The 15,754-nt window shown below is 40.8% G+C and overlaps 1 protein-coding gene and 1 non-coding gene across 2 annotated transcripts in view; both read right to left on the bottom strand.

Moving 5' to 3' along the window:
* The window catches only part of LOC132819370 (WD repeat-containing protein 64-like), a 125,549-nt gene that overhangs the window by 31,634 nt on the left and 78,161 nt on the right, over nucleotides 1-15,754 (bottom strand). Inside the window, exons 15-17 of the mRNA XM_060830845.1 lie at nucleotides 14,418-14,545; nucleotides 12,912-13,049; nucleotides 969-1,044 (exon numbers count right to left, since the gene is read on the bottom strand). Coding sequence (XP_060686828.1) covers nucleotides 969-1,044; nucleotides 12,912-13,049; nucleotides 14,418-14,545 — 342 coding nt within the window. The remainder of the gene's footprint in view (nucleotides 1-968; nucleotides 1,045-12,911; nucleotides 13,050-14,417; nucleotides 14,546-15,754) is intronic.
* Nucleotides 374-447, bottom strand: trnad-guc (transfer RNA aspartic acid (anticodon GUC)). The gene has a single exon. It is a non-coding gene; the product is annotated as a tRNA-Asp (tRNA).

Raw genomic sequence — 15,754 nt, 5'->3', positions numbered from 1 at the left:
TGTGTTCCAGACTCAAAACACCAACAGGTTTGACGCTGATCTTAGATTAGATTAGATTACTTACAGTGTGGAAACAGGCCCTTCGGCCCAACAAGTCCACACCGACCCGCCGAAGCGCAACCCACCCATACCCCTACATATACCCCTTACCTAACACTACGGGCAATTTAGCATGGCCAATTCACCTGACCCGCACATCTTTGGACTGCGGGAGGAAACCGGAGCACCCGGAGGAAACCCACGCAGACACGGGGAGAACGTGCAAACTCCACACAGTCAGCCGCCTGAGGCAGGAATTGAACCCAGGTCCCTGGTGCTGTGAGGCAGCAGTGCTAACCACTGTGCCAGCGTGCCACCCAAGGAGAGTAAGCACCACCCCTGCGTGGGCTCGAACCACCAACCTTTCGATTGACAGCCGAACGCGCTGACCAATTGCGCCACAGAGACAGGCGATTTTAGTGTTAACTATTTTCCTTTCATGACCTTGCTCTTCTCACTGTACTTTTGTTGGTTATCATCTCTTTGGCATGAATTTCACAGCGACAAAGTATAGATAAAGGTTTCTGCAAAGATGGAGGCACAGAAAAGTGAACTTATGAAAGTGGACACCCCGAGACAGTGATAGGACCAAACATAGTATCCATGGTGAGGGCAGAGGAAGTCATGCCTTAAGTACGACTGGATGTCAGTAAACATTACAGAATTGTAGGGGCATTCAACGATGTGGTGTAAATGTGCTGTGTCTTGATGGGAGAGCTGACTCCACATGCATGATATCACCAAGGCACAACCTATTGAATAGGGTATCAAGAATAGACTCTTGAAGTGATGGTGTGGGGATAGGGAGGGAAGAACTTAATAGAATACATTTTGCATATCTTTATTCAAGAAAATCTGGCTCTTCATCATTCAGAAAGTAAACAGGATCTTTGCAGAGCTACAAATATAATGATTAACATAAGACCTACCTTAAACATGAAGCTAAATTTTGACACTTTGTTTAAAAGAGTACTTGAAGATTGTGATTGAAATGTTGGACTTGTCCTATGGGGAAACAAATCAGGTCATAAAACAGAACAGACAACTACTAGAATATATTTTAAAAATCACATTTTGTAACTTGGGATTTTGAATCATTTTCTGATCTAGCTTTTCATTGTTTACAATGGGAACAAAATAGTTTTTGAACTGAAATCTATCATGACTGAGCTCTCTTGCAGCAATTCTTTGCTGTTCACCTCATTATATATACTCCACTCCTCTATGGAATTGCTCACCACTGCTGGAACCTTGTTAAGATTTGCATTGCTGGTACCGTAATTAAAGTCCAGCTGTGCACTTGATCATTGCTGCCAGCCACACCTAGCCCTTTACAGATCATGAGGGGAGATAAATAGACAGCTTATTAGAGTTCACAGTTGGCACAGAAGCTCACATTCATGGAGGTGTTGCTATTTCACATCAACACCTTTCTGATCAAATAATATTGTGAACTGCAGCTAATAGAATCATGCTATGAAGCCCACATATCCATTGTCTTTCTTAGGACCATTTCTAAGGGAGTGCTACTCTTTCTCAAATGCTCAGTGTAGCAGAACATGTCATTGTATAACCAGGGCTCACCGCACATTGAAGTTAAATCTGCACTTGCTTTTAGGAACAAAGAGGAGCTGGTTATCTATAGAGAAACAACAACTATACAGTCAATGGGTGATGAATAAAATGATGGTTTCATACTTGTTGTGCTAATGTTGCATCACTTATCACGTTGAAGGTAATGTTTCTTCTACTCAAAGTCCTCATCTTCCACCTTGGAAGTCTGTTGATGCTTTCACAACTTTTCAGTGGCTGTCAAATCTACTCTTTGCTTGCTCCTTTGTGCAGGAAACAAGAGGCAGTGCACACTCTTGACTGTCTACAAGGCCACCCCAAATGCTATCATTAGAACTTCATCTTTTGGAGTCCATTTTGCCTGCTCCATGATGGTCCTGCCAGAAGAAAAGGCTGCACTGTATGTCTGCTCAGCCTCTGTCAGGATGTTGCATAATGGAATCATCAGCCATGGTTACACAAGGTACCCACAAGTAACCATCCTTGTTAGTATTTAATGCTCAAAATGAAGCAGAAACTAAGACTGGTGGAGGACATGTCAGTACCCAAAGCAGCTGACACAGTCTTCAAAGATGTACCAATGATCACAGATGACCTGTAATCAACAGAAGGAACCCTTTTTGTGTGGATGAAGTCAGCTGCATCATTTCGTGCCACTCTCTACACAGCACACGAAGAAGAAACAAGAGTCGGCCACTCAGCCCCTTAAGCTTGCTCCAACTTTCAATAAGATCATGGTTGATCAGATTTTAACCACAACTCTACATTCCTGCATCTCCCTAATGAGCTTCATCTCCTTGGTAATCAAGAATGTACTACCTCTGCCTTAAAGGTATTCAAAGATTCTGCATCCACTGGCTTTTGAGTCGGGAATTCCAAAGACTCAACCCTCCAAGAGTAAAAATATTTCCTCATCTCTGCTTTAAATGGCACCTGTTTATTTTTAAACTATGACCCCTAATTCTAGATTCTCCCAAAACAGGAAACATGCTTTCCACATCTACCTGATCAAGTTCTCTTCAGATCTTAAATATTTCAATTAAGCCTACCCTTTCTTCATAAGGCAATCCACTCATTCTAGGACTGTCTAGTAAACCTTCTTTGATCTGAACTGCTTCCAGTGCATTAACATCTTTCTGTAAGTGCGGTGTCCAGTACTTCACACAATTTTCCAGATGCAGTCTCATCAATGCGGGGTATGGCTGCTGCATGACCTCCCAACTCCTGTACTCAATACTCTGAACAATAAAGGAAAGCATACCAAACGCCTTCTTCACTGTCCTATCTACCTGTGACTCCACTTTCAAGGAGCTATGAATCTGCACTCCAAGGACTATTTGTTCAGCAACACTCACTAGGACCTTACCTTAAGTGTAATAGTCCTACTAAGATTTGCTTTCCCAAAATGCAGCACCTCGCATTTATCCGAATTAAACTCCATCTGCCAATTCTCAGCCCATTTGCCCATCTGGTCCAGATCCTGTTATAATCTGAGGTAACCCTCTTCGCTGTCCACTACACCTCCAATTTTGGTGTCATCTGCAAACTTACTAACTGTACCTCTTATGCTCAAATCCAAATCATTTATATAAATGCCGAAAAGTAGAGGGCCAAACACCGATCCTTGTGGCCCTCCACTGGTCACAAGCCTCCAGTCTGAAAAACAACCTTCCACCACCGCCCTCTGTCTTCCACCTTTGAGCTAGTTCTGTATCCAAATGGTTAGTTCTCCCTGTATTCCATGAGATCTAACCTTGATAATCAGTCTCCCATGGGGAATCTTGTCGAAAGCCTTACTGAAGTCCGTATAGATCACATCTACTGCTCTGCCCTCATCAATCTTCTTTGTTACTTCTTCAAAAAACTCAATTAAGTTTGTGATACATGATTTCCCACGCACAAAGCCATGTTGACTATCCCTAATCAGTCCTTGCCTTTCCAAATACATGTACATCCTATCCCTCAGGATTCCCTCCAACAACTTGCCCACCACCGAGGTCAGGCTCACTGGTCTATAGTTCCCTGGCTTGTGTTTATTGCCCTTCTTAAACAGTGGCACCATGTTTGCCAACCTCCAGTCTTCCGGTACCTCACCTGTGACTATTGATGATACAAATATCTCAGCAAGAGGCCCAGCAATCACTTCTCTAGCTTCCCACAGAGTTCTCAGGTACACCTGATCAGGACTTGAGGATTTATCCACCTTTAATCATTTCAAGACATCCAGCACTTCCTCCTCTGTTATCTGGACATTTTGCAAGATGTCACCATCTATTTCCATACAGTCTATATCTTCTAGATCCTTTTCCACAGTAAATACTGATGCAAAATATTCATTTAGTATTTCCCCCATTTTCTGTGGCTCCACACAAAGGCCGCCTTGCTGATCATTGAGGGGCCCTATTCTCTCCCTAGTTAGCCTTTTGTCCTTAATATATTTGTAAAAACCGTTTGGATTCTCCTTATTTCTATTTGCCAAAACTATCTCATGTCCCCATTTTGCCCTCCTGATTTCCCTCTTAAGTATACTCCTACTTCCTTTATACTCTTCTAAGGATTCACTCGATCTATCCTGACATATGCTTCCTTCTTTTTCTTAACCAAACCCTCAATTTCTTTAGTCATCCAGCATTCCCAGACCTACCAGCCTTCCCTTTCACCCAGACTGGAATATACTTTCTCTGGATTCTTCTTATCTCATTTCTGAAGGCTTCCCATTTTCCAGTTGTCCCTTTACCTGCGAACATCTGCCTCCAATCAACTTTCAAAAGTTCTTGCCTAATACCATCAAAATGGGCCTTTCTCCAATTTAGAACTTCAACTTTTAGATCTGGTCTATCCTTTTCCATCACTATTTTAAAACGAACAGAATTATGATCACTGGCCCCAAAGTGCTTTTCCACTGACACCTCAGTCACCTGCCCTGCCTTATTTCCCAAGAGTAGGTCAAGTTTGCACCTTCTCTAGTAGGTACATCCACATACTGAATCAGAAAATTGTCTTGTATACACTTAAGAAATTCCTCTCCATCTAAACCTTTGATTGAAATCTTTAAAACAGTGACAGGATTTGATCATCACAATTATATTTTATAGTCCAATAATGTTTTCAGAAAACATTGTTAAAAGCCACTGCTTTTTGTCCAGAAGTTCTTGACAGCGAGTTTTGAGAAGATTTGTAGCTCAGGTTGAGGTTCTGGATGTAAGTTTGCTTGCTGAGCTGGAAGGTTCCATTTCTGACGTTTCATCACCCTACTAGGTAACATCATCAGTTGAGCCTTCAAATGAATCACTGGTTATATAGCTCACTTTCTATTTATGTGTTTAGGTTTCCTTGGTTGATGATGTCATTTCCTGTGGTGATGGCATTTCCTATTCTTTTTCTCAGGGGGTAGTAAATGGGATCCAAGTCAATGTGTTTGTTGATAGATTCCAGTTGGAATGCCATGCTTCTAGGAATTCTCATGTATGTTTGGCTTGTCTTAGGATGGATATGTTGTCCCAGTCGAAGTGGTGTCCTTCATCATCCATATGTAAGGATACTAGTGAGAGTGGGTCATGTCTTTTTGTGGCTAGTTGATGTTCATGTATCCTAGTGGCTAGTTTTCTGCCTGTTTATCAATGAAGTGTTTGTTAAGTTCTTGCAAGGTATTTTGTAAATGACATTAGTTGTTTTTTGAATCTGAAGTGGTTGAATCTGACTGTATCTGGATGAGTAGCAGCAAACATGTCTTTGATAAACCTGTTTAAGGCAGCACAGTGGTTCAGTGGTTAGCACTGCTGCCTCACACAGCCAAAGACCTGGGTTCAATTCCAGCCTTGGGGTAAATGTCTACGCGGAGTTTGCACGGTCTCCTTAGTCTGTGGGGGTTTTGTTCCAGATGTTCTGATTTCCTTTCACAGTACAAAATTGCACAGGTTTAGTGGATTGGCCATGCTATGTTTCCCACAGTGTTTAGGAATGTGAGGTCTAGATGGATTAACCTTGGTAATTGTGGGAATATGGGGATAGTGTAGGAGACTGGGTCTGCATGGGATATTCTTTAGAGTGTTGATGCAGATACAATGGTTGAATGATCTCTTTCAGCAGTGTAGGAATTCTCTGATTCTTCAAGTCACTTTATTACACTACTGCCAGTTTATTATAGACGACAGAGAAACATGCACAAATATATAAAAACTGTCATGCGAGAGGTAAGAAAGTTCCTTGATGACTCATTCTGAGAATATAAATTTGAGATTGACCAAAATTTAAAATAGGCTTTGGAGGCTATATACAGTACATTTGCTTCAATGATCCCAAACATTTCTAACTTACAGACAGTTGTGAGGCACAAGTTCTTGGATAACATACTGCATTAGTCACTAACGAAAAAGACCACAGGGAGGAGGTAAGCCATCACTGGAATGCCAATACCTTATAAAGAATATATCCTAATTATTGCATAGGCATGCAGGGTAAGTGGTCATCTTGTTAAGAATGATTCAAAAGGTAAGCTGCCTAGACAAACAGAGATTCTGTTTTGAATTGTTCAGAAGAACACATCTCCCAGGACAGAGAGTGTGAAATAAAGGGATGGTGAAAGACCTCTTAAAACAACTTCTAGTATGCTGCAAAGTAACTGGGGAGTGAAAAGTTCTTTATACCTGCAGAACTGGAAGCCAGGAAATTTCTGTCTCTCTTCCAAGTTCTGCCATCCTGCTCATGTACCTGTACACAAGAATTCACGCTATCCAACCACAGAAGCCATCACAGTTTCTGGATCCAACTTCAGGGTTCAAACACTTCACTTCAGAACACAATCTCAACTAATACCCTCTCGTAGTATACCACAAAAAGTTATTAGACTTTCTATTTATCAGTATCCATTTGCTTTATTGGTACATGTTTTAGTCCTGAAAGTAGTGTATATTTGTAGCGTATTGTTACTATTTGTAAACTTAGATTTGAAAGTAGAGGGATGATGAATTTTAGTTCTGTGAAGGTAACTTATTTTTTACAAAGGTCAGAAAGTCGCTTGCATTTGAACTCAAAACAGTTGTTCCAAGAAAAAGTGTGACGTAAGTTAAAAGACTCAATTAGCTTTCTGGGAGGTGAATTGCACAATTTTATGACCTACATCAAAACAAATGAGAGGCCACTAGCTGTTTGAGATCAGGTGAAGAAGAGAAGTCATGAAAGTTGAAGGACAATGTTTTGTTTGTGAAAATCTCCAAACTGTGTATTGTATAAAAGCCTCTAGACTGTGAGAACTGACAAGAAATCCAGGCTGTCAAGACTGGAAAGAAGTCTCAGGCTATCAGAGCTGTAATGATGTGTTGAGGCCAACAGAGCTGGAAAGATTTCTCTTGGCCATCAGAACTAGAGAAGATAATATGAAGAATAATTGTAAAATTAACAAGGAGTGACTATTCCCTGGGATTGAGTGACTGCGAAGAATGTTGCTGGGAAAAGGGTGGCAATGCCTTGGATGGAACATATCTTAATTGTTGCATTGGTATCTTCCTGCTGTTTATGTTAAGATCTTGCTAAATTGTCATATATATAACCTTTTGTGCAATAAACTTGAACTGGGTTTATTAAAAGCACATTTGCAGCCTTGTCTGAATTTGTTCAGTGACAATCATTATGCTAATCAAACTGCAAAAATAAAAGTTTATGGTTTATCAAATCACATTTCATTCTAGAGTCTGACTTGCCCAATACTACCATCAACTGTGATTTTGAAAGAGTCAGGCTCTTGGCAAGAAGACAATTTGTTAAATTTAATTAGGATCTTTTAACGAAATTAGTTTTTGGGGGACTGGACATACTAAAGAGTTAAGGTAGAGTTCATTTATACAGATTACTTTACTCTGTATGTACATATGACTCTGAAATTTCTAGTTGTTCGCCATTTCAATTAAATGACCATGCTCTCACATTAACATTTCTCTCCTGGGTCTGCTACAATATTACAATGAAGCACAGTGCAATCTTGATAAACAATGCCTCATTTTCTCCTTAGAAATCTAGATAGTCAACAAATCTGCAAAGGAAGATTCCAACATCAAAATCTAATATAGTTCCATTGGATCTCAAAGCTACAATCATACAATCAATCATTTAACAGGCAAAAACAATATAATTGTAGATGCTATGTCAAGAGCAACTAAGAAACAAAATGAATGCCATGATCACATGGACCTGGAGAGAAAAATGTTTCTTATGGTAATCTTTGTACTTAATGTAAATATATTATTATAGTTAATTCACTTACAAAGCCAATGATTGAGGTAATAGAACATAGAACATAGAAGGATACAGCGCAGTACAGGCCCTTCGGCCCTCGATGTTGCGCCGACCGAATCCTACCTAACCTATACTAGCCCAATAACTTCCAAATGCCTATCCAATGCCCGCTTAAATGACCATAAAGAAGGAGAGTTCACCACTGATACGGGCAGGGCATTCCATGAACTCACAACCCGCTGTGTGAAGAATCTACCCCTAACATCTGTCCTATACCTACCACCCCTTAATTTAAAGCTATGTCCCCTAGTAACACCTGACTCCATTAGCGGTAAAAGGTTCTTAGTATCTACCCTATCTAAACCCCTAATCATCTTATACACTTCTATCAGATCTCCCCTAAACCTTCTCTTCTCCAATGAGAACAGCCCCAAGTGCCTCAGCCTTTCCTCATAAGATTTTCCTACCATTCCAGGCAACATCCTGGTAAACCTCCTCTGCACTCGTTCTAAAGCTTCCACATCCTTCCTATAGTATGGCGACCAATGGCTAGAACTCTCAAAAATAGCAAGATTGTGGAATGTTTGGTCTTCTACATGCACTAAGGAAATGCCCAGCTTCAATCAATTTTGCAAGGTATGTGTCAGAAAAGAACATCAATTGAGACAGTGCACAAGAGCAGAAGCTGAGGCAGGTACAAGGAGCACTAAACCAAATAGGCTGTGTACAATAAGTACCGTCAAGCTGCAATAAAGGACACATTGAACCAAAGAATGGTGAAACATTTCACACTGTCAATCTCAAAACATCGCACCATCCAAACTGTTTGTAAAACTTCAAATTACCTGTGCTCAAAAAACTAGTGAGTATTCATTACTGTTCACATAGAAAAGTACCAACATAAGCTTCCTGCAAATTCTGATCAATGACATGTACCCACAAATGGGAAGTTATAATAAAACATACAAATATAAACGTTAAGCATATCATCGTTCATCAATTCCATGTGCAGAATCAATAGCTGTTGGGTGCAAAATACAATTAATGTACTTGCAGATGTTTTAGACTGAAGACTCTGCTGGGCCAGTAATTGCAGGTGTACAGTACCAGTGTACTGTGATCTCACACTAGTCACAATCAATGGAGTCAGTTAATCATCGGAGAAACAACAGAAACTGCAGCAGGCGATTTGCAGACCTGAACATGAAAGGACACCACCTTCTTCTGAATCGGTGAGTTGAAATCTCAGCTCTCTGCTGTGGGAAAACAAATTGAAGTTCAAAAGGAAAAGACTTCAAAATAATTTGATCTTGAAAACAGCATCTTTGAGATAATGAATTCTTTAGAGGTTACTTCTATACAGCTCTCAAATTGAATGATGAGCTGAAGGATAAAGGAAGGAAATAAGATGAACCACAAGTTCTGTATTATCAATCCCATGAAAATATTAAAGATAAACTGAAAGAAGTGTGGATGCTGTAAATCAGAAACGAAAACAGAAGTTGCTGGAAAAGTTCAGCAGGTCTGGCAGCATCTGTGAAGGAAATCTGAGTTAACATTTTGGCTCCCCCTTCCTCAATGAAAATATTAGTGGTTTAGAGGACGATACTGAGCAATTCAAATCTAAAACAGTTCAGGCCCAAAATGAGCAGGTACATCGACCTGAGCTCAAAGCGATGTTCAAGAATACAACACATTTGGAAGAACAGCTGGAGATTCACAGTGCACACAATAACACACTACAAATCAATACTGAGTCTTATGTTTCAGAAGCAAATGGTGGAAGAACTCAAGGAAGTCATAGAGACAATCAAACTCCACTGAAGCAACTACAAAATGGAAAATATCCAGGCTTCAAAGGAATCAAAAGAGAAAATGATTGTGAGTGGCTGAATCATTAATAAAACAAGTTACGAAGGGGAAAAGTATATTGGAACAAAAGTAGGTGAAAACTTTGATAGAATTGGAAAAATACAGACTGCAAAACTAAAAGTTTCTAACTGAGCAGGAACCGCTTAAGGAATAAAACAGGAATTGCCAAGAAGATTTGAACAACTCAATTTAGCTTCAGAAATTAGATCAGTCAGTGGTAATCTGGCAGTAGTGTATCAAGTTAGTATAATTCTGGAATAGCAACTTCAATACAAATAAGAAAAGCTTGTCAATACAAACAGGAACAACAGACACATCCTAGGACAGGCAAAACAGACACAGACGACAATTCTTAGAGGCATGGCATTCTAACCAGAACTCCATCAATAAACACAATAACTTAGATCCCATGTACCTTCCTTTGAAAAGAAGAATCTGGAGGTGACATCACCCACCTTCGGAAACCAGGACCTATCAATTGAGAGGCAGGACATACCACCAGCACTTCACCGCAGACTCTCACTGACAAATATTACCTAGTCATGGTGACAAAATGTCTGAAAACAAACCTTTCAGCTCAGTGAGCTAACATACATACCTAACAACAGACAATGTCACTGATGCCAATAAGCATTCATTGGCACCTCCAAACTAAGTCAGAGACACAAAATCTGGACCGTCAGTAAATTACCTATACTTCATAGAGACTCAACAGCTAACTTGTAAGTAAATTAACTGTTTGTTGGAAGGCAGGAAGTTATTTTTTCTATATCTTTAAGGTGTGTATGTAGTGCTGGACTCTGCATATCAGTCTGTTGTGGGATTGCAAGCTTCACACGTGGAAACCAGTTGGCTTGCTGTAATGTCTGGTTCATAGCTTGCAATGTATGTTGCTATTTTAAATATACTAAACTGTGATTTAGTTCCTGATGAAACGCTCATACTAGAACATTGTAATTAACATGGCACAATGAGTACAATAGGCTGAATGGCTTCCTTCTGCACTATAAAACTCTGTGAACAGCAGGACAGTTAACTTTGTCACTTGACTAGAACACACAGGACTGAATTTTATATGGGCTTTCAATTGGCTTGAGGTGAGCTTCTGGCTCCATCGATGAATAAATCCTGCATCTGTGAGTTGCTAGGCAATCAAACGATTGGCATTTAATATCCATGGTGGGAGCAGTCATCACTATCTTGGTCCCAATTCCACCCTCTTTCCCTGTCTCTGAGTGTCACCATGCCGTTGGTGACGTACAATTCATCCTGTAACTACGAAGGCATTGATGTTACAGACTCAATGCATCTTTGGCAGTGCAAAATCTGTTCATAACATCTGGGTATAAACTATCATAATTAATTATCTCTGCTATATTTAATTAAAATATAGCAATTGAATATCTGGAAAAATCAGACTACATAGTTATCTTGTTTTTTTCTTGTGGACACTTTCCCATAGCTTCTTGTACTTTTTCAACAAATAGTATGTGAAACAGTCCATCTTCCGCAACTACACTGGCACCACCCCCCACCTTTTCCTCCGCTACATCGATGACTGTATCGGCGCTGCCTCGTGCTCCCACGAGGAGGTTGAACAGTTCATCAACTTTACCAACACCTTCCATCCCGACCTCAAATTCACCTGGACTGTCTCAGACTCCTCCCTCCCCTTCCTAGACCTTTCCATTTCTATCTCGGGCGACCGAATCAACACAGACATCTACTATAAACCGACTGACTCCCGCAGCTACCTGGACTACACCTCCTCCCACCCTGTAAAAACGCCATCCCATATTCCCAATTCCTTCGTCTCCGCCGCATCTGCTCCCAGGAGGACCAGTTCCAATACCGTACAGCCCAGATGGCCTCCTTCTTCAAGGACTGCAGATTCCCCCCAGACGTGATCGACGATGCCCTCCACCGCATCTCCTCCACTTCCCGCTCCTCCGCCTTTGAGCCCCGCCCCTCCAACCGCCACCAGGACAGAACCCCACTGGTTCTCATCTACCACCCCACCAACCTCCATATACAGCGTATCATCCGCCGTCATTTCCGCCACCTCCAAACGGACCCCGCCACCAGGGATATATTTCCCTCCCCTCCCCTATCAGCGTTCCGCAAAGACCACTCCCTTCGTGATTCCCTCGTCAGGTCCACACCCCCCACCAATCCAACCTCCACTCCCAGCACATTCCCCTGCAACCGCAGGAAATGCAAAACTTGCGCCCACACCTCCTCCCTTACTTCTCTCCAAGACCCCAAGGGATCCATCCATATCCACCACTAATTCACCTGCACCTCCACACACATCATCTATTGCATCCGCTGCACCCGATGTGGCCTCCACTATATTGGGGAGACGGGCTGCCTACTTACGGAACGCTTCAGGGAACACCTCTGGGACGCCTGGACCAACCACCCCATGGCTCAACACTTTAACTCTCCCTCCCACTCCACCAAGGACATGCAGGTCCTTGGACTCCTCCATCGCCAGAACATAACAACACAACAGTTGGAGGAAGAGTGCCTTATCTTCTGCCTGGCAAACCTCCAACCACAAGGGATGAACTCAGATTTCTCCAGTTTCCTCATTTCCCCTCCCCCCACCTTGTCTCAGTCGATTCCCTCGAACTCAGCACTGCCCTCCTAACCTGCAATTTTCTTCCTGACCTCTCCGCCCCCACCCCACTCCGACCTATAACCCTCACCTTGACCTCCTTCCACCTATCACATCTCCATCGCCCCTCCCCCAAGTCCCTCCTCCCTACCTTTTATCTTAGCCTGCTGGACACACTTTCCTCATTCCTGATGAAGGGCTTTAGCCCGAAATGTCAAATTTCCTGTTCCTTGGATGCTGCCTGACCTGCTGCGCTTTAACCAGCAACACATTTTTAGCTTTTTCAACAAATGCATATCATATAGTTTTTGCATGTTTTCAGTGAAAAAGTAAATGACTTGTTAAAACAATTAAATTATAAGAAATGGAGGAGCAAAAAATGGATGTCATTTCATTCTTCTTGCACAGGAACTTAGAACATAGCATCAAAAGTTAAGGACAACAAAGGGTTGAATTCCTTCAAAAGAAAGCAGATTGGCAATTAACTGAAAAAACTCTTTCATTTATGTACAAGCAATTTTATGTGATACAAGCTAAAATTATTAAGAAGAGTTTTGAAGTAAATTGGCATATTTACCCAGTAATTTCAATCTCATTAATTTGCAGTTTGAGGGGTACAAATTTGACAATTTTAACAATGGGTGACTTGACATCATGCATCAATTCCTGATTTTTAACTTCATCCTGTGTTTCTGTAATTCGATCTTCGTTAAATCTAGAATTCAATGCAAATAAATATTGTTAATACCACATGTAATGAAATCTTTCTCACATTAGGAAATCATGCCTCCCAAGTGTGCATGTTGAGGAATCATGTTTCTTTCTCTGATCTAAAATTCATACAATCATTATAACACATCATGTTTGTGCTGTCCCTCCGAATGTCTAATTCATATACTGCCATTCATCTGCCCTCTCCCCACATCCATACACATTCCTCCTTTTTAGATACCTGGAATATTTAGGAAGTGGAGAAAGATTTACAACACATGAGGCCTCTCTGTCCATCATGTCTGCAAATCACCAACCTAACTCTATTTCCAGTACTTGGTCCATGTCCCTCGAGGAAATGAGAATTCAGGAACATATGTAGTTGCCTGGTAAATGAGTTAAAGTTTTGATTATCCTAAATAATTCACAAGAAGCAGACTACTGCCACCTGGTTCCACAGGGAAATCTACACACCCATTCTGAACTTGCCTTCTGCCACTTGCCTGATCTAAGACCATCCCTTTTGCTACTCACTCATTACTTCACATCATATTTCATCATGCAAATCTCAATGTGCCTCAAACAAACTTACAAATCTCTGAATCAATTGGATATTTATACATTTATTTTATTTCAGCAGGATAAGATGTCCTACTGCAGTAAATGGACGATGAAGACAGATGCAAAATGGAGCTTCCTCACAAAAAAAAGCATTCTGGAGAAATCAGTTATTTCTACTGGAACAGATCCTCCAAATTATCACACTACCTGTGAATGTCACTTGTTTTAAACAGTGTTCTGAAAATATTCGCAGCTTTCAGCAATTCCTAGTTTCTTGTGCAGGTCCTTCCCTCAGCAGTGAAAATTGCTGGAAACTGCATCTGAATTCTACCTATTTGACAGGATCCCAATTTTAAATTAATCAGTGCCAAATATGAGTTATCATGTGAGTCGTCCAGGACCTGAACAGAGTCAAGATAGCAATAACTATTATGCAGTTGCAAATGGAACAGAAAGACTTGAAACAATCTTAACCTTTCCATGGACTGGGTGGAAACTGGTTGAAACTTGGCAAGAAATTTTCACAGGGAGTAAAACAGCTATGATGTGTTTACCTAACAGTCCAAGTTGGTTAACAATATATCCAGGTAGAAAGTATTTTCTTCTCCTACTCGATCACAGATTGATTGCTGTCCCATGTAAAACCTTATGTTGTTTATGTGACGTTAATATGTCCTCATGTCTTTGTCTTAAATCAGTGTCAACTTTACCTCCTCTTATAATTCATGAGAACTGACTAATCTCCAAAGTCTCATTTTAAAAGATTTCGGTAAATCTTTGAATATTCAACAACTGAAGAAACTTTGCTTACACTTGCAAGAGGGATGCCATATCTAAATTCCATATCATGATTAAATTGAGCCATCCAACAGCTAGCAAATTTTCATCATTGATGTTTATTAAATCAATGCCACTTAGTGCTGTGTCGGTCAGTTCATTCTGCAATAATGCAAAACAAATGATTACAATTTGATGAACTGACATGCAGGCTAACCAACATATATAATTAATATGCAATAGCTAACAGATTTATTGCAAGGAATGAAAAATGGCAAGCAATGGAACAGTGGGAATTAAATTGGAATTCACTCTGCTCATTTCTTCAGCGCAAAATAGGAGAGTGACTTAAAAGTGTACATCACCTGTCAAATATGTCTGCAACACACAAGGAACTTGCTGATTGCCAAAGTGGTTAGCATGCTCCTTAGTTGTCCTGTGTATCAACTGACATGAATGTTACTGCCTATGCAAATAATGAGCCTTCTATCACTGCTTTTGTGTAACAGAAGTTTCCCTTTATATCTAACATTGCATGTGTTGTGCTGGTTGCAATCAATGTCTTCAGGAACAATCAAGTCGGCAAAGTATACACAGGTAATGAAAATGGGAGAATGGGGGAGTAAGGTGTAGTTGCTCACCACCAACAAGGAAAATATTACTGAACTTGGGACTAGAAAGAGGAGGTACTCCTCTGCATTGCTCTCTATTGAAATTATAGGCCGTTACCTATTTCTCCCTCCTACTCCTTTCCCTAACAAACCACAGGACCAGTGCAGCATCTAAAAACGGCCAACCTTCATCCTTGCTTGAACTGATGCACTGCCTTTGGAATGCAGTGAGCCCCTCCTATGTGCTGGTCTTATTCACATGACAGGCCTATTTTATATGGTCCTTCCGTACATTGATTTCAGTGTAGGTGAGGAGGCAGTGATATCACTGCACTAATAATCCAGAACTCCAGGCCAAAGTTTTGGGGGCATGGGTTCAAATCCCACCAGTCCAGATAGTGAAATATGAATTCAAGTTAAAAAAGAAAAACATCTTGAATGTAGAGGTGGCCCATGGCAATCATGTACCCATTGTCAACACTAATGTCTTTTCGGGAACAAATTCTTCCAAGCTTACCTGGTCTGGCCTATATGTGATTCAGGGCCAACAGCAATGTTGTTGAATCTTATCTGTCCCCTGGGCAATTGGAGATGATCAATAAATGCTGTGAATGAATATTTTTAAAAGTACTGATTTTGAATACCACTCCTGAAGCATGACCAATTTCTACTCGTGCCTTAAAATTCTGTTTATAGCTGTAAAGGATTGGAGTAAGAAGCTGAGACCTATAACATGTGGAGTTCTACTCTTGGAATGTTT

This window comes from Hemiscyllium ocellatum, chromosome 10 (genome assembly GCF_020745735.1).
Source record: "Hemiscyllium ocellatum isolate sHemOce1 chromosome 10, sHemOce1.pat.X.cur, whole genome shotgun sequence".
NCBI classification, from domain to species: domain Eukaryota; kingdom Metazoa; phylum Chordata; class Chondrichthyes; order Orectolobiformes; family Hemiscylliidae; genus Hemiscyllium; species Hemiscyllium ocellatum.
This window is presented reverse-complemented; position numbering and strand designations above follow the sequence as displayed.